General features: G+C 45.2%; 1 protein-coding gene across 1 annotated transcript in view; it reads right to left on the bottom strand.

The window, feature by feature from the left end:
* Window positions 1-781: 781 nt before the first annotated feature.
* Window positions 782-18,424, bottom strand: part of col22a1 (collagen, type XXII, alpha 1) — a 58,194-nt gene continuing 40,551 nt past the window's right edge. The window contains exons 34-64 of the mRNA XM_062529298.1: window positions 17,743-17,796; window positions 17,528-17,581; window positions 17,350-17,403; window positions 17,151-17,204; window positions 15,889-15,993; window positions 14,535-14,579; window positions 13,249-13,326; window positions 13,080-13,115; window positions 12,615-12,668; window positions 12,296-12,340; window positions 11,796-11,831; window positions 11,454-11,567; window positions 10,079-10,132; window positions 9,737-9,790; window positions 9,118-9,171; window positions 8,531-8,584; window positions 8,265-8,318; window positions 8,014-8,067; window positions 7,642-7,695; window positions 7,475-7,519; window positions 7,214-7,267; window positions 7,026-7,079; window positions 6,670-6,723; window positions 4,878-4,949; window positions 4,685-4,720; window positions 4,529-4,573; window positions 3,875-4,054; window positions 3,671-3,737; window positions 3,219-3,401; window positions 2,517-2,594; window positions 782-2,198 (exon numbers count right to left, since the gene is read on the bottom strand). Of these exons, the coding sequence (XP_062385282.1) occupies window positions 2,005-2,198; window positions 2,517-2,594; window positions 3,219-3,401; window positions 3,671-3,737; window positions 3,875-4,054; window positions 4,529-4,573; window positions 4,685-4,720; window positions 4,878-4,949; window positions 6,670-6,723; window positions 7,026-7,079; window positions 7,214-7,267; window positions 7,475-7,519; window positions 7,642-7,695; window positions 8,014-8,067; window positions 8,265-8,318; window positions 8,531-8,584; window positions 9,118-9,171; window positions 9,737-9,790; window positions 10,079-10,132; window positions 11,454-11,567; window positions 11,796-11,831; window positions 12,296-12,340; window positions 12,615-12,668; window positions 13,080-13,115; window positions 13,249-13,326; window positions 14,535-14,579; window positions 15,889-15,993; window positions 17,151-17,204; window positions 17,350-17,403; window positions 17,528-17,581; window positions 17,743-17,796 (2,169 nt within the window). The 3' untranslated portion in view covers window positions 782-2,004. The remainder of the gene's footprint in view (window positions 2,199-2,516; window positions 2,595-3,218; window positions 3,402-3,670; window positions 3,738-3,874; window positions 4,055-4,528; window positions 4,574-4,684; window positions 4,721-4,877; window positions 4,950-6,669; window positions 6,724-7,025; window positions 7,080-7,213; window positions 7,268-7,474; window positions 7,520-7,641; window positions 7,696-8,013; window positions 8,068-8,264; window positions 8,319-8,530; window positions 8,585-9,117; window positions 9,172-9,736; window positions 9,791-10,078; window positions 10,133-11,453; window positions 11,568-11,795; window positions 11,832-12,295; window positions 12,341-12,614; window positions 12,669-13,079; window positions 13,116-13,248; window positions 13,327-14,534; window positions 14,580-15,888; window positions 15,994-17,150; window positions 17,205-17,349; window positions 17,404-17,527; window positions 17,582-17,742; window positions 17,797-18,424) is intronic.

Genomic DNA, 18,424 nt, shown 5'->3' with positions numbered 1-18,424 from the left:
TCTGGATCATTCAAGTCAAACTGAAGCACCACTTCTATTCTGTGAAACACAACAATTTCAAGCATAAACTCCCATCCTCTACACTTCCAAGGTGCAGTTAAAAGAAACTGCTCTCCATCTGCAACACCCTCAGTGAACAACATACTTGCTGTGGCAATGATAAAACACGCTACAACTTTGTTGCCCACACTATCTAAACTAGAAGCCTGGATTAAGAAATAATCCCAAAGAGCACACTCACTGGTCATGCACAGAATTAAACAGACACTGTTTTTTTTTTTTTTTTTTTACCATAAAAGCTGGTGCAGCGGTTTTAATCAGACAAACAGACCCGACTCAAATCCCAACTGTAAGATCTAACTGCTGTAGCTTCCGAAAGATTCGGAAATAGCCGTGCTGTTGTCAGGCAACTCTTAATTGGCTCACCAGGGAAGCGGGCCACAATTCCGCGTCTAAAACAGACCCACTTAGAGGAGCCCATGATGGAGGTGCACCACACAGCGCTCATTAATCTGTGATCCGCGACACGCTGGAGAGGCAGTTTAGGAAAACAATGTCTTCATTTCAGGAAGAGGTCTAGGGAGATTGCACCCCCCCCTCACCCCCCAACCCCGTCTCCCCCCCCCAAAAAAAAGTCAACTCTCACGGGGGAAGAAATAGCAAAGAAATAGCAAACCACTTCACAACTGATAGGGGAGTGAGACTGGATGAAATGAGGCTTGAAATGAACCTGCAAACTTTGGGAAGAGTCATGAAAGAGCTGCTACGGGGGATGGGGGGGCGGGGGGGGGGATCACGGGCCATGATTACGATCAGCTTCCTGGGGCAACACTTTAATTCCACTGTACTTTTTTAATTTCTCCAACAAACATCACTCAGCCGACGACACGTTGAGTTATTGACTCATCATAAACCGTGTGGATATTTGTCTCCCTTCTGCGTTCGGATGCTCTTCTCGTTTATCGTATCGGCACTCGTTTATTGATGATGCGAGATTTCACCGCTAATGCGTCTTCGTGCCGTGTCGGGGAGATGACACAAATGAAGAAACATTTAGTGTTATGATGATAGGCCTGTAAGTGTTTGTGATAAAGTATAGATTTTTTCGTCATTTATCAAGCAGAGGAGATTGATAGTCATTAGCGGATACCAGACACAATAAGGCAACTCGGAAAAAGGCAACCTAGAAGAGGCAAACGAGGGGGCCCAGGCGAGAGCGCCCAGAAAGAGCACTTCACTAGCGAATGGCGGGATCACTAATGATCTCGCCAGCGGCTGCCTGTCGATAAGCGAAACAGCTTTTCTCCGACTGTTTTCCCTGCAGACTGCCCACCCATCAATAAGAAAAATCTAGTAGATAGGTCCCCAGACTAGATAATTACCAGCTGACTCCAAAATAACACACACACACACACACACACACACACACACACACTGACACACACACACACACGCACACGCCCACTCGCCTTCCTAACAATGGATCAATTTTTCGCAAACACTGATTGATGACCTGTGCTGACCCCATTCCAGGGAAGGAGTAGAGGCAGAATGAACGGTGTGTAAACTATGAGATGGATGCTGTTTATTAACGCCATGGCAACCACTACAAACAAAGGTTGCTCCTCAACCACGTTGCTACGCTTGACAGCTAAAGAGGCTTTAAACTCACCCTGAGTTTAGGTGAGTTGTGAATCGTTCCCTGATTGAAAATAAAGTTGATGTCTGAGCCTCTCTTGCATATTTCCCCCATACTCCTTAAAACTCATCCACTCAACCAAACACGCAGACAAACAAATGAACAAAACACAAAAAAAGACGACAAACAAATCACAAAACACAGATATTCTGACCGGCAGCACACATCCTTCCAAACCTCCCAGGCTGAGGTTAATGTTACAAATCTCAATAGGAAAAGTTCTTGGTTCACTGCAACACTGAGTTCATTGGTAGGTTGCTCTCCTAGGGTGGAGGGGGGGGGGGGGGGCTAAGACGCCCCACCCCTTATTTCCCTTTGACGTTTTTGGATGATGGTCTTGACGCCAGGCTGGCATAGAAGGCACACTGCGAGGGATCGCACTGGCCTGGCGGGCCTGAGGGACCTGGCTGGCCGTGAGGTCCGGGGTGGCCCGGTTCTCCTTGGGATCCTGCTGCTCCTGGAAGCCCGTCTTTGCCGTAACCAGGTGGACCAGGAGTACCTGTGTGGAGCATCCGGAAGAGGTATAGTCTCAGAAAACAGCCATTTACGACACACAGCAGCTCTCAAGGCACAGGGTCAAAAGAAGGGAAGTACAACTACTGGGATCTAAGTAGCAAAGCTAACACTGTGCTATGCTCGCACCAAGTTGCTCAATTTGTGAAAAACGCTCTCTGGTCTTACTCTGTAACACCGTAGTACTGTATTGGTCTTCAGACAATGCTTGCTGTCACATTAATGTGGATCCAGAGAGCATCTCAAGTGAAAAGACTCACTGTCAGTGTGTATCAGTGCAATTGAGGCGTGGTGGTGTCATTACCTATGGGACCAGTTGGACCCTGCTCGCCCCTCTGGCCAACACCGTCCTCTCCTCGGTCACCCTTGGATCCTCGTTCACCTGGAAGAGTTCACCAGGCACAGACAAAAACATCTCATGAAGGAACTTGTGCTGTAATGGTGACCGTGTAAATCATGACCGGTCATAACCGTGACCACTTACAGTACAAGGGTCACTGTTACCTTCTATTTTTGGACAAGGGTGTTGTTAGATGTCAACAATTCCCCAAAGAATGTTTGAAGGACCCTGTGGACTATGCAATAGGGCATGCATATTGACCTAGCAGGTAATTGCATTGTACATTTGAGCCATTACATCCCTTTGCACCATTACAGCTGAATTTTACAGTACCCTGATGGGTGATTATGATTTTTTCCCCCACTGGACAACACTCAACTGTTACACAAATAAATGTATTTATCCTTTATTTTACCAGGTGATATCCCATTGAGATAATTAAATCTCTTTTACAAGGGAGCCCTAAATAATACACAATTCATGAATAATAGCAATTTATCAATCTTAGCTTCACTGCAGTATGTACTGTATGCCTACCTCATTTGAACATGCGTCTTTACAGTACATCACAGCATAGCGGATCTTTAGGCTTCTACAGGCTTCCACAAGCTCCTACAGTACATCACACATTTGCAGTTAGTTTAGTAAGTAGCCTTTATGCTGTACCTTTAGGGCCCATGGGTCCTCGTATTCCATCGCCTCCCGGTTGGCCTGGCATACCAGGCTCTCCTGGGGAACCAGCTCTGCCAGGGTTGCCATCTTTGCCCGGAGATCCTGGAGGCCCAGGTCTGCCAGCTGTGCTCTTCACATGGGTGGGCTGCAGCTGTGCCATGAGGTAGGCCATCTTGACTGTGGCAAAGCATCACAATGACATTTGAAACAACAGTGTTTCATTTACAATATTAAAAAAAAAAGATTCTAAATGGACCCAAAACATACGTAGGAGTGAGGAGATGGTTCAACTAGACTACACTGGTTAGGATATGCGTTATAAGGGAACGCAAATACAACGGATTGTAACACTACACAATGGTAAAAAAGTTACCAGGGGTCAGGTCCGAATAGACAAGAGAGGTTCAGATTAGCATCTATGAATGCAGTCTCTGGAGCAACCTTACCCTCCAACTGTTTCGCTAGCTCCTCTTGGATGAGTCTTCGCATCGTTTCAATCGATGGTGACTCTCCCTGTGAAGGACAAGGAGATGAATGTCAGCTTAAATCATGCAACAAAATAACTAGTCGTTTAATGAGTGATTTTATATTATAATCATTATTATTGTTACTATTACTATTAGCATTATATTTTGAAACTCCCCACTCACCCGAGCTCCAGGTAGTCCATTCTGTCCTGGGTTTCCTGGAGGACCAACTAATCCTGCCTCTCCTGGAGGACCTGACATTCCCATCATTCCCGTGTGGCCCTTCCTGCCGGGCGCTCCGGGGATGCCCGGCACTCCAGGGTCCCCAGTGGGGCCTTTGTCGCCCTTGATTCCTGAGTCACCCTACAGCATAAAGTAGATCAAGCACAAGCAGTTTGATGCAGTTCTGCTTAAACTTCTCAAGAGAAAGGTGATGAAAATTAAAATGAAGTACACCCTCGGCAGGGGTCTCCAACCTTTTTTTCCTCAGAGAGCTACTTTGACTAAATGAACATGGATGAGAGCTTTTATGTTCATGTTAAGTAGTACTGTTGCATGCCATGCAATCACATAGCCGATCTCCATCCAAAACCACTGAATACGATTTGTATGCTTTTTAAATGTTCATTTAAACTAATTTGATGCAGTTCTGCTTAAACTTTTCATGAGAAAGAGGTCAAAACGACGCAAATGACTAAATCCTTTATTTTGATCCAAGGTACTATTCCTCTACTGGTACGTGAGGGACCTTGCTTTCAGAGATAAAAGTGTGTCAAAGTCTGCATTAGTATTTAATATTTCTCCCTGTTTTGCCACTGAGGGGATTGCATTTCTCACCTTGTCACCCTTAGTTCCACGGTCGCCAGCCTTTCCTGGCATTCCCTGTAAAAGACACCATTTCAGGAGGTCGGTACAACCAGGGGTTCAACAAAACGATAATTAAACAGTTTGCAGTTTAAACATGAGTTTAAATAAATGTGTTTTTTTTCTTACCTGTTTCCCCTCTGGACCCATAGGACCACGAGGACCCTTTACAAACACAAGTAATTGTGTACAGTGAATTATTTAGATGGCCGCCAAAAACACACATAGACTTTTAAGCACTTTTCTTGACTGCTTTAGTACATAATGCTTTTTGTATCCTCAGCCCTCATTTTCCAATTTGTTTCAAATACTCAACACTTACTGAGGGTCCTTTAGGACCAGGGAATCCAGGCAATCCTGGGTTTCCATTCTCTCCCTTAGTGCCAGCAACACCCTGAATATTAACACAAACAGGGAGAAAATAAAATACCGTAAAAAGAAGGAATTTTTGCCATTTGCCATCCACATGGCTTAAGCTGTGAATGTACAGGCAAATTCATTAGGAGGGATTTGCTCAGATTAATATTTGTCAGAAAGTCCTGTGAACACGGACCGAGTATGCACTGTAAATCTCAACAAGATTGCATGGAAGGAAAAAAAACAGGATTATCTTTTATATCTACAAGGGCTGTGCACATCTCGTGATTTGCAGACCAAAGTGAACACGGCACAGATGGTTCTGCCAGAACAGACTCCTTATGGTGCCCTTCAGCAGACATTCTCCAAAAGAGCATGCTTTGTGGAGTTTCTAATGCATTTACGAGATTATGATATAAAATGGTTTAACATGTTAACATACATTGTCATTTTTAAGCATTCTGAATTTGCATGCACTTTTGTATTATTTCAAAATTTATTATTTCACGTTTACATTCCTGTGCATTGCATTTAATAAAGCGACCACATGCTACGTTCAGTGAGTATATCAACATCACAGAGCTTAGGCATTTTTGACACTGCGTCAACATTTTTTTTTTTGCTCACATTCTATTGATATTCTGATAAAATATTGTTACTGATAAAAAACATTTAATCGAAAGAGATACTGCCATCCAGAGACTATTAAACAGATCTTTACTTGGGGCTCCAATTTAAAATTACATCCTATTGTAGAATTTATACAAAGAGCACCCAGAAGGATAGTCTCATTTATTTACACTCAATTGCTGGCACATCTTGGAACCTCTGACTATTTTGTTAAAGACTGGAAGAAAGATGTAGGAAATCTACAGGGAGACATCGATTGGGAAGCTGTATGGGACAATGTCACCAATTCGTCAAAAAATCCGAACCATAAATTTATTCATTTTAATATATGTCACCGCACCTATTTGACCCCCCAAAGAAGATATTTGATGGGTTTAGCTCCCCATCCCTATTGTACCTTTTGCCCACATGGTAATGTAGGGAGTTTCATGCACTCTTTATGGAGCTGCCCAGAGGTTTATTCTTTTTGGAATAGTGTAATCAATATCATATCCGATTTAACAGACATCATATTTCCAATGGACCCTGCATTGCATCTTTTGCTTGATGATTCAAAGTTTTGCATCACAGAGAAAACACGGAAACTTTGGTTAGCAGGTATGACCGCAGCCAAAAAAATAGTGGTTCAGAGATGGCTTCCACCCCATGATCTTTCTGTAAAACACTGGTTGTATACTGTATTAGACATTATGCACCTAGAACTTTCCTCAGCAAGAATTAACCATGCAAAGCCTTCTACTATCAATAATTGGCTACATGGCATTGCTATGATTAAAGAGTTGCTCCTGTAAAAGCTTTCTTTCTTTGTTGATGATTTGTATGATCTTTTTTTTACTCCGCTGACTAATGCGGATCCATGTGTTGGTAAGGGATTGGGTGGGATGGGGGGGGGGGGGTATTTGGCCAAAATGCTCTGTACTGTGTACTTTGTATTGTGTTGAAAAGTCAATAAAAATTGAATTACAAAAAAAAACAGATCTTTACTAGAGATTGGCACCACTTGTCTGTAATCGCATGAGAGGGGGCATTTTCCTACAGAATATCTGCACATTCCTGGAACTCAGGCAGCAATGTCAAAGCAGTTAATTAAGGAGGTGGAGAGGTGCTGCGGAAAGCTCATCACTTACAGGAGTGCCTGGGGCTCCCGACTTTCCTGATGGTCCTGACTCTCCTGGTGAACCCTGGGTGGAGATATTCATATCATAACAATTAGTTCAAGTCTCTCTTTGACACATTAGCCTCTCTGTGTGTGTGTGTGTGTGTGTGTGTGTGTGTGCGTGTGCGTGTGCGTGTGCGTGTGCGTGTGCGTGTGTGTGTGTGTGTGTGTGTGTTGGTGCGTGTGTGTGTCTGTGTGTGTGTGAGTGTGCGTGTGTGTGTGTGTACATCTGTGTGTTTGTTTGTATACAGTAAATGTGTATGTGTGTGTGTGTGTGTGTGTGTGTGTGTGTGTGTTTAAATGTGTGTGTGAGCAAAGATCTCTCACCCGCTCTCCTCTAAGACCGTTGGGGCCCTCTGGTCCTGGAGGTCCCGTGCCTCCCTACAAGGTGTCCAGCACAAAAGACAAAGTCACCTCACTGGACACTAATCCCAGCATCTCAGGTATTTTAATCGCACATCTCCATCAGCTGAAATAAAATGAAAAGCTCCCACTGATGTTATCATCAGACTCACATCTTTTCCAGGTTGGCCTTCTCGCCCTGGGATACCCGCTTTTCCGTCTTCTCCCTGCAAACGTTGGACATGAAATTGATGACTCCCTCAAAAATCCACTCAAAACTAAGATTCCTATCTGACCTTACATACGTAGTTACACTCACACTGAGGACAAAAGACACAGACTACATAGTCTGAGCTACTTAATAGCATTTGTGATGTAGAGACAGTGTTGAAAAATAACAGCGCCACTGTTGTGGTTATTGGTAACATACACACCTTTGACCCTTGTGGTCCTGGCTCGCCTCTATGGCCCTTGAATCCCTGTTTAGACACATTAAAGAAACCAAACACTGCTGAGTGGCCGGAAAACAACACGGCGCTTGACATGAACAGTCCCAACAAGCCAGATTTTTTTACCCACAATCCATTACGAGGTCACTTACAGGAAGTCCTCGGAGTCCGTCTCGGCCCGGCGGCCCTGGTTCTCCTGGTTTACCCTGCATGAAGAGCGTCATAATTACACGCCAATAAATGACCCAGTCAAAAGAAAATGGATCGCTAATGAATCCCAGGCCTCTTGATGGATCCCCAGTTGTTGTTGTTGTTGTTTTTTGTGCGTAAAGCCCAGGGCTGCTCATTTAAACAGATAGATGGAGATCGGGACTGGAGCCGAGCCAGAGGAGGAGAACAGCCGCCTCCTGCGGGACATTCTGCCATCAAACATGAAGGCCGCAAATAGCCGAGACAAACATCGAATATGCAACGCCATCATTCAGCGGCACTCTCTCCCCTCCAAAGGAGGCTCTTGTACTCACGGATTCCCCAGGCTCTCCTGGTCGGCCATCTTTTCCTTGTTTGCCAGGCGCCCCCTTTAAATGACAACAAACATATCTTTAACGCTGACATTTCAGAACAACATTTCACATTTGAACACAACTGTTTACCAATTGATCTGAACTCAGCGTTACTGTTACACACTGTTCAACCAGCTGTGCAAAATCAGGTAGTTGCTGAATGCAGACTTAAACAAACAAAAAAAAATACAAGCAAAGGTTCAGTGCCTTACCAATAACCCTGGAAGACCTGGGGGTCCCTGGATTCCCTTTGATCCTTCTTTTCCCTGACAACAACAAACAAACAGCACCAATTATTCCGACCGCAAGATATTCACCAACACATTCTAGGTGACACGTGTCGACCTACTGACTGATACCGCTAATGGCAGTCATGAGATGGGAGCCGCTGCACCAACGCTGCTTAGCATGAGCTGTTAACTGAGTCAAATGAGAAACTGTAGGACATCAATTGCAACATTGATCTGGCTATCATTACCTTCTCACCGGGGGGGCCCACGGGGCCAGCGATGCCAGGATTTCCATCAGTACCCTACAAGACAAAGCACACGGGCGTCACATGACTCAAGAGTCCACCCTGTGAATATGGATGAGCCTATTTACATTCTAATGAGATGGCAACATGGAGAAGGCAAGAAGAAAAAAGGCAAAAGATGTGACAAAACGCAAAGTCAAAAACATAAGCAAACAAATCGTTCGACCGATACTAAGAACCACAAATAATCAGCTCTGATCGGATGGGAAGAGACTAGTGAGGATAAACTGTTTGTCGTTTGTCAGTTTCGTGAAAACTATGAACTCCATCATAAAGACACCATAGAGAACCAATGCCATGCATATGTGGTGTCTCAGGTCAGAGAAAAACTACCACAGCATATTGTGTCCAACAGGTAGAACTCAAGCTGTTGTCAGTAATGTGTGCAGGTGGAGCCTGGTGCTTCACGCTAGACAGTATTGCCTTAATGAATGCTCTTCTCCCTCAGCTAGTGTGGCATGACGGCAGAGTGTCTGAAATGTAATGAAATTGGCATAGCACACGTGGAAACTGTCTAATGAAACACTCACAGGTGGGCCTATCAGACCGGCGCTTCCTGGGTATCCGGAAGGTCCTGCAGGTCCCTGCAAACACACACACACACACACACACACACACACAAATACATGAGTGCAAACTGTACGCAATGCCAGGACTCCGAGCTGGCCATGTGGTGGTCACCTCAGGCTGACATCATAGTTGTTCTCGTTTAGCAGATGCTCTAATCTAGCTTCATCAGGCCCCTTTCCACATCTATATGAAATCAAGCACCGTCCTAGATTATGAATGCAGACTGCAAGGTGCTTGATTAATAAACCCATGAATAGGGAGAGGCCCCCTAGAGCAAGTCAGGGTTAAGTGACTTATTCAGGGGTACAGTGGTGGCAGCCTCAGGGGTCAAACTTTCAACCATGATGCCATGTCCAAGTATTTCAGTCATCGTAAAACATCAATGCCATAGTTTTATTAGTCTGAGAACACACATACTGAGGATAACATGTAGCTGTACTGTATTGTACATTGTTTTGGGTAGAGGGATCTCCATGAAATGTATAAATGGAAACGGTCACAAAAAACACTCAAGTTGAGGATGGGCATCACAGTGGATTGGGGATTTACTGTAGAAATGACGGTGGAGATCTGTCATACCTTTTCACCTTTCTCTCCAGGTCCACCAGCAGGCCCTCGGTCACCTTTGCCACCCTGCAGGTATTAGGGGAGCACTTATTAAATGTAATCCACATCAATTATGTTGATTTCATCTCAGTTAATGTGCCTCTACATGATCATTTTTAGGTTTTTTTTTTTTTTTTTTTGGTTGCCAAAAGCCAAAAGGTATCTGTTGTAAATATGGCGCAAAGTACAGACATTCTAAAATATGTGTTAAAAAGAAATCTTCCAGATGATGTTTGTGATATGAAGGATGATAGCAATGGTTCAACAAGTCTTTGTGCTGTTTCTGGCATTAAATAGGTGTGCTGGTGACCTCACCTTTGCGCCCTCTTGTCCTGGTGGTCCAGCTGGACCTGTTGGCCCTGGCTGACCCTGTAAACACACACACACACACACACACACACACACACACACACACAGAGAGAGAGAGAGAGAGAGAGAGAGAGAGGGAACCAAATTAAGCATCCTCAGCAGCAGTTGGGGTTATGAGCAGAGAGTGTTTGGCACCCTGGAAAAGGTTGTCTAATGGTGTGCAGGCAGCCTGTTACCTCTCTGGCACTCCCCCTGTGAGTGTGATTGTGTGCGTGTATTTGTGTGTGTGTGTGTGCGTGTGTGTGTGTGGGCGGGCATGTGTGTGTGTGTGTGCGCGGGCATGTGTGTGTGTGTGTGCGCGGGCATGTGTGTGTGTGTGTGTGTGTACGTGCGTGCGCGTGCGTGTGTGTGTGTGTGTGTGTGTGTGTGTGTGTGTGTGTGTGTATGTGTGTGTGTGTGTGCGCGGGCATGTGTGTGTGTGTGTGTGTGTGTGTGTGTGTGATGGATGCGCAGGGGTGCTTCACACTCTCTGGGGGTGCTTGCTAAGCGCCCATCTGTGGCCAGCTCTGTGCGAGAGGAGCGGCAGCACCAGGCCTCATCTCTCACCAGCTCCCCATCTCCGTCTCCATCTTCATCTCCGCTCTCTCCTTTCAATCTCCCTCCTCCTCCTCTCTCCCCCGTTCCCATTCTCCATTCTCTTTTTGTCCTTCGTACACTCTGTCTCTCTTTCTCTCCGTGTCTCTCAGGGGTGTCCATATTCCATTTTTCTCTTTCCAATCTCTCTACCCTTTTCTCTCTATCTCTCTACGTCTCTATCTCTCCTTCAATCTAGGCGCTCCGTCTCTCGAACATCTCTGAATACCTGTATCAATTTTTCTATTTCTTTTTTTTTTCCTCGCTCTCTCCAGCTCGGCTTCTCTCTCTCTCTCTCTCTCTCTCTCTCTCTCTCTCTCCTCATCGCTCTTCTGCCCCTGTTCCAAATCAACCCTAAAAACCTCTATATATTTCATGGATGCAATCTGTACCAATTTGCCATTCCAAGCAGGGCTTTTTAATAGGAGATGTCAGTCTGACAGTTGGTCAGGGCCGGAGGAATATGAGGAAGTGAGGTGCATCTCGTTTCCTCTTTCCGAGTAGGTCTAGGAAGTATGTCTGCGGTGGCATACTTTGACCTGACATTGGCATGCTTATTCACATCCACAACTCGCCAAGATAAAGAATTATTTTAAGGACGCAGATAATAATTAACAATCTTAATTAAAGTAACAAATAAGGACACAGAGATTGTCATTGTAAATGTGACAGGAGTGTAATGAGTTACAGGAGCGATGCTCAGCGATGAGATTCATTTTCCTGACCACTGACCGTGAAGCCGTCTTACCTGGTAGCCGTCCTGGCCGGCTTTGCCTGGAGGTCCGTCGTGGCCTTTATCGCCGGGCATGCCGGGGACACCCGGGGGACCAGCTGGACCGGCCGGGCAGTCGGAGCAGACGTCCTGGACAGAGACATGATGTTAGTTAATGTGTGTGTGTGTGAATGTGTGTGTGTGTGTGTGTGTGTGTGTGTGTGTGTGTGAGTGTGAGTGTGTGTGTATGTGTGTATTGTAGGTGTGTGTGTGAGTGTGTGTGTGTGTATGTGTGTATTGTAGGTGTGTGTGTGTGCGTGTGTGTGTGTGTGTGTGTGGGTCTGCATAAATTGTCGAGATATTCAAAAATGTTCTCACCTTCAGGTTCAGATCAGATAGATCTGCTGCTTTTCCCTGTTAAAGAAAGGTGGAGAGTGTCATTGGAGATGGTCCAAAACTCAAACAAACAAATGGACGAAGGCCAAACTTGAACCCGACATTAACTGACAGTTAAAGGAATCATGTTATTATCTGATACTAAAGGTGCTCTCAGTGATGTTATGCGGTTTCCAAGCTAAAACATTTTTTTGTCCCATACAGCAAACATCTCCTCACCAAAGCTGCCAGTCCCGTGCATACACTATAAAAACGCAGTCTCTGTAGACAGCCCAGGCTCTAAAAATGGCAACAAAAACAACCTGGTGCAGCCTAGCGCAGTCAAAAACAACCTACACTGTAGACCATGAAACATAACTCTTTGTGGAGCTCTTTGTTTTGTTTGAATGTCAACAGAAGTGACGCTGTCCAAAATCACTTAGAGCACCTTTAATATTATTAGCAATTATTAACAATCGGTTCATTCATTCATTTATACGTACAGGCTCTCCTTGGGATCCTTTTTCACCTGGTCGTCCAGGTAACCCCTGTGAAACAAGATGGCATTCAGTTGTATCTTCGAAACTTTGGATGTGCAATGATTGCTTCTCTGCGTATGTGATGCAGTTTGTGAATGTGTGTATGTGTATGTGCGTGTTTGTGTGTGTGTGTGTGTGTGTGTGTGTGTGTGTGTGTGTGTGTGTGTATGCGTGTGTGTGTGTGTGTGTGTGTGTGTGTGTGTGTGTATGCGTGTGTGTGTGTGTGTGTGTGTGTGTGTGTGTGTGTGTGTGTGTGTGTGTGTGTGTACATCAGACCACTCACATTGTGTCCAGCAGGACCCTGAGGCCCAGCCGCACCTGTTGGTCCTGCATTCCCCTAATAAATTACAAACACAAATAAGCATTAGCAACAACTGTCATTTGAGTATCACTGTTCGATATGACTTTCGTATACTGAGCCACTGCACATTGCAAGTGCATGTCTACAGTCATTAGATTAGATTAGATTAGATTAACTTTATTGTCCCAGAAGGGACATTTGTCGTGGGCATTACAGTGCTGCATACAACTGCTTATCATAAAAACTAAACACCAATTCACGCATACCACATAGACAGCAGAAGACTACAGAATGGAATTACAGTGGGCACGGCAGACATAGTAATCAATAACTCCAACTTAAGAAAAGAAACACTCCTAGCCAATGATATTGCACACTTCCCAAAAAGTTCATAGATGTATGACATGCACTGTCCAGAGCATGCAGGTGGGTTGAGAGGACACTCACCTGTTGTCCCCTCTCACCAGCAGGGCCAGTTTGTCCCTGTGACAGAGAGAAATCATCTTAAGAATACAGAACAGTTAGTGTGAGTGTGAGTGTGTGTGTGTGTGTGTGTGTGTGTGTGTGTGTGTGTGTGTGTGTGTGTGTGTGTCTGTGGTGTCAGGTATATTTGTACCGGTGGTCCGACTTTGCCCTCTCCTGGTGGTCCTCTGGATCCTGGCATGCCTTGCAGCCCTGGTGACCCAGGCTGACCCTGCGGATACACACGCACACACACACACACACACACACACACACACACACACACACACACACACACACACAGACACACAGACACACACACACACACTCACACACACACACACACACAGACAGACAGGCAGACAGACAGACAGAGAGACAGACACAGACACAGACACAGACACAGACACACACACACACACACACACACACACACACACACACACACACACACACACATTGAAGTCAGACTTACTGCAGAACTACTGGCTCGCGCACACAACCTCAGCATAACCCTCCTTAATTCCCCGGGGTGTCTGGTGTGCTTTTTAGCCTGCTGGGAAATGACTGCTGGCAGCCACGAGAGCAGCAAGACCCCCCTCCCCACCAGGCCACGGGCCACATGCCGTCTACATGCTGTCTCACAAACACAATTAGCCTGCACTCGGGTGATTCATTTATCTCCCCATTTCTATATTTGCTTGTTTGTTTGGCGTGCAAGTTTGTCCCTCTGCTGAAGTTGTCCAATGCCCATTGGGTCGGCCCTGACAAAATCTAACCTGATCACAGGACTAGATTGCGGGCAGTGGACAAATGATACAGATTTGTCAAACTACATCTTGCAACGGCTTTCAAATGGCGCTGTGCCGTGACTGGGGGTTCACCTCTGCGAAATTGCTTTATTGACTGCTGGGCTGTGCTTGAATGGTGACGAGAAGCACAGAGTCAGTCTGAGCTTGTAGTCCTCCCCCCCCCCCCACACACACACACACAAATGAGATATCAGAGTTTACCAGCGGGACTTAACCACAACGGACCGTCTTTTTTTTTTTTGTCAAGTGTCAAGGGTGGAGGAAAGTTTGGTTGGCTGTTCAGTGATATTTTGTTCACTTCTTTAAAAAAAAAAAAAAAAAAAAAAAAAAAACTCCACAGTTCACAATCTGGCCTGCAGATTTCTGGACCCTGAGTGGTGTGTTGGTAATGTCTTGCCACTTGCCGTTTCACTTTTTCACTATTTTTCCATTCTATTTTCACTAGTATTCTCTCTATGAATTGCTGTGGAGTTTCTGTGCCACCTACTGTAGATCACAGAGGAGGAAGAATGACAGGAACAATGAGAGAGGGAGAGAGAGAGAGAGAGAGAGAGAGAGAGGCGGGGGGGTGGAGGGAGGGAGAAAGAGCAAAGAGAGGAATTAGGAAAGAAAGAATAAAGAACATTACCTTCAACCCTGGAGGTCCTTGTGGTCCCTGCGATCCTGGCTCACCCTGTAATTTTACAGATGAAATGATTACCTTTCAAATCAAGCAGACCCACACACACACTCACACAAGTTCAGAGCTCACACAGGCAGGCACACACACCCCTCTTCAACACACACAAACACACACACACAGTGAATAGAGTCACAGAATGTGATGTGCTTTACTACAGATATGTTCCCAGATTTCACAAAGAAACGTAAAATATCAACCAGTACAACTAGAAAGATGCATCCGTGATCACACACACACACACACACACACACACACACACACACACACACACACACACACACACACACACACACACACACACACACACACACACACACACACACACACACACACACACACACACACACACACACACACAAACACACACACACACACACACACACACACACACAGGGCTGCTATTAAGAGCTGCTATATGAGGTGTGGGTTCTGAGCTGGCAGCACACCAGGATTTGGCTGCATGTTAACCACAACACCTGCACTCGGCACAGCAGCACTGCGCTCCTTCATTAGCTGGATGCCACGCCATTAAAAAGTGGTCTGACACACACATGCACGCACGCACACACACACATACACACACACACACACACACACACACACACACACACACACACACACACACGCACACACGCACACACGCACACACGCACACACGCGTACAGTCACACACGCACACACGCACACACTAACACTCTCTCTTTCACACATACACACACACACACACACACAGCCATACACTTTCTCTCACTAAGGGAAAAACAAAAGCGTAAACACTTTCTTCCCCGCGCGTTTCCCAGTGCACATAAAATATGCAGACTCAGGTGGAGCAAGCCACAAATTCAGCCCTATTATCGCAAGGCTGTCTGGGGCAACAGGGCTGGATTTAAACAAATCCATCACAACACGTTCACTGGCACTCCAAATACACACTCACACAGAAGACTAACAGAGCTTTTAACGGGAGAGGCGGCTCAACTAGAGGAAAGTGAAAAACACATAAAGTGAAATTTTTGGGGAAGTAATATCAGGCCATTTTAATGAATACGCCACATCTAAAAACAATCTGCGCTGCTTCACCACCACAGTGCCTTTCCATACATACTGTACATAAATCTCCATACACACTTAACCAAGTGAAGAAATGCTGCTCAGGCATTCTGCTATTTCGCCAGAGCCAGTGATGTGCTTGGGACACAGTGTCTACTGGCTCAGCAGAATAGACCTCTGCCAGAGCCGCAGTACAGTACAGTAGGTGTAGCACAGGGGCTAGTGCAGGCAGCAGTCGTCAGGCTCTTACCCTCTGCCCGTCCTTGCCTTTCCCCGGTGGTCCGGTCTCTCCCGACAGCCCTGGTGGTCCGGCCTGACCGGCGGGACCAGAGGGTCCCTCTTTTCCCGTCTCTCCCTGCAGGGGGAAAGAGACGTACATGAAGATGAATGTATGGATCTGACTAGCATGGAAGGATGCACAGACTGTGCGAAATTCCTACTACTAGAATGGTGGATAGAGGTGATATATACCAGACATTGGGTCTTACTGGCATGGTTGAAACCATTGACATGAAATAAATGTCAGAAAAATAAATAAACAAAAATGTGTGACCTAGTACAATGCATAATCCCTGGGCAAAGAAAGAAAGAACTATCCAGGGGCTCTGCAATGATCAGCAGTGAATTATGCTGCACTTACCCAGACACATTCTGTTTTACTGTTTTTATAATGCCCATTGAATTATATAATCGTTTAAAATCTACAGCCTTTTTTATTCGTCACTCCTTGCACCCTCAAGCAGCTACACTACACCGAGAAGCTCACTGGGAGTTTATCACACGCAGAGTGTGGCTGGTGCCAGGAAGGGATGTCAAGACATCTGGCACTGGAGAGATGTGATTCATCCTCTTTCTGCTTTTACTTTGGCCCATCACCCACCACCACTTGGCAGGCCCCGTAAGACGGGTAAAAAGTTGTATGCATCAGTGTTGTCTGTCACCACACCAACGCGATCCAAGTTCTGCCTGTAACCTACACGGAACGTTCTATCTTTGCATTTCCATACTTGCCAACTATCATAGTATGTGACCATTTACCATCACTATCTAATAGAACATGACAAATTAATTACAGTATAGCTCCATTAATTGCAATTTCTTGGTGTCGTCTTCATGTAAATATTCTGACTAAATGAAAAGTGATAAGAGACTACCTTCTTCTCCCAAGGTAAGTAAAATAAAAGAAAGAATAGAATAGAATATATACTTTTTTTATCCCGTGAGGGAAATTCGTTTCTCTGCATTTAACCCAATTTAACCAAATTAGTGAACACACACAGCACACAGTGAACACACATTACCCCGGAGCAGTGAGCTGCCTGCCCAACCAGCGGCGCTCGGGGAGCAGTGAGGGGTTAGGTGCCTTGCTCAAGGGCACTTCAGCCGTGGACTGGTCAGGGATCGAACCGGCAACCCTACCAGTAGGCCACGGCTGCCCAGGTAGTTACATGATTGGTAGTAGTGACCATAATGGATAATGATAAACAATAGGCTGATGCTGTTAGGTCTCACCTTCTCTCCTCTTGGTCCAGAAATACCAGGTGGTCCAATGCTACCAGGAATTCCCTATAAAGAACAACAGCACGGACAGCATGTTTATAACAGCGCCAGATGTTTAGACTATTACACCACTGACTCACATGTGCTATAAGACCTGTACTACACTATTACAGAACTATTACTACATTACTACCCAGTAATAAATACATACCACATTTCCTGGAAGGCCACGGAGACCCTGAGTTCCTTGCAATCCTGGTGGGCCCTGTCACCAAACCAACACAGTGATCTGAACAAAACCCAACTCCCAACTTCAACGCAAATTAGAATATCGTAATGCACCATTCATCACAGACTGTGTGAGGAATGGGGGGGGGGGGGGTACTTACTGGATCTCCTACTCTCCCAGTCTCTCCTTTAGGTCCTGGCTCTCCTTTAGGACCCTAAAAAGTGGAAGAGAGAGAGAGGGAGAGAGAAGAGAAAGAGAGAGCGAGAAAGAGAGAGAGAGAACTATCTATCAACTGGCCTTATCAATGCACAATCAATTAGAACACTTTAGTCTAGACACAACCAATCCAAGAAAAGATGAGTTAAGATATCTTACTGCAGGCCCAGGCTGTCCTTTGAAACCTTGCTCACCGGGAAGTCCTCTTTGACCCTGAATTAAAGAACACGATCGTTAGCATGTAGCCTTCACCAGCCCAACTTCAAGAAGTAATCAAAAGAGAACAGTTTTTATATATGTGTATAAAAACAATTATTTTCTTTGGTCTGTTGTCACTGTTAAAATCATGTGAGGGTTTGTCAGTGTTCCTGCCGTTTAATGAGGTCTTTATAGCTACGCTGCAGACCCACTGCAGTACGCTACAGCTAGGCTGAAATGAACAAGCAAAATGGACAGCGTAGCTTTACATTAGCATAGGGCTGAAATGCTAGTCCCACTCTTCTAATAAAATGTGCATATACTTTACTGTGCGAACTGACCTTTTCTTTTTCATGGAACAGTGATGGCCAAAGGAATTCGACACCAGCAATAACTCACAATGTAGCGCTATGTGAAGCCTTTACCGGGAACATGTCTGATTTCTAGGGTGACTTATTAGGGATATGTTATGGTGGAAGTCTGAATCATTCATCAGCTCTGTTCACGGTACAGTTTATGTTGTCTGGATAAAAATAGTGCAAACAAAAGCTTGGATGTTTTATAGTATGAATGTGCCAGGGTGAAAAATGCGTTATAATATCAAAGTGTCAGAGTGAAAAATGGATCCTAGACTAAATGTCTT

The sequence above is a fragment of the Sardina pilchardus genome, chromosome 24 (assembly GCF_963854185.1).
Source record: "Sardina pilchardus chromosome 24, fSarPil1.1, whole genome shotgun sequence".
NCBI lineage: Eukaryota > Metazoa > Chordata > Actinopteri > Clupeiformes > Clupeidae > Sardina > Sardina pilchardus.
Note: the sequence above shows the minus strand (reverse complement) of the source record. Positions and strands in the feature narration are given on the sequence as shown.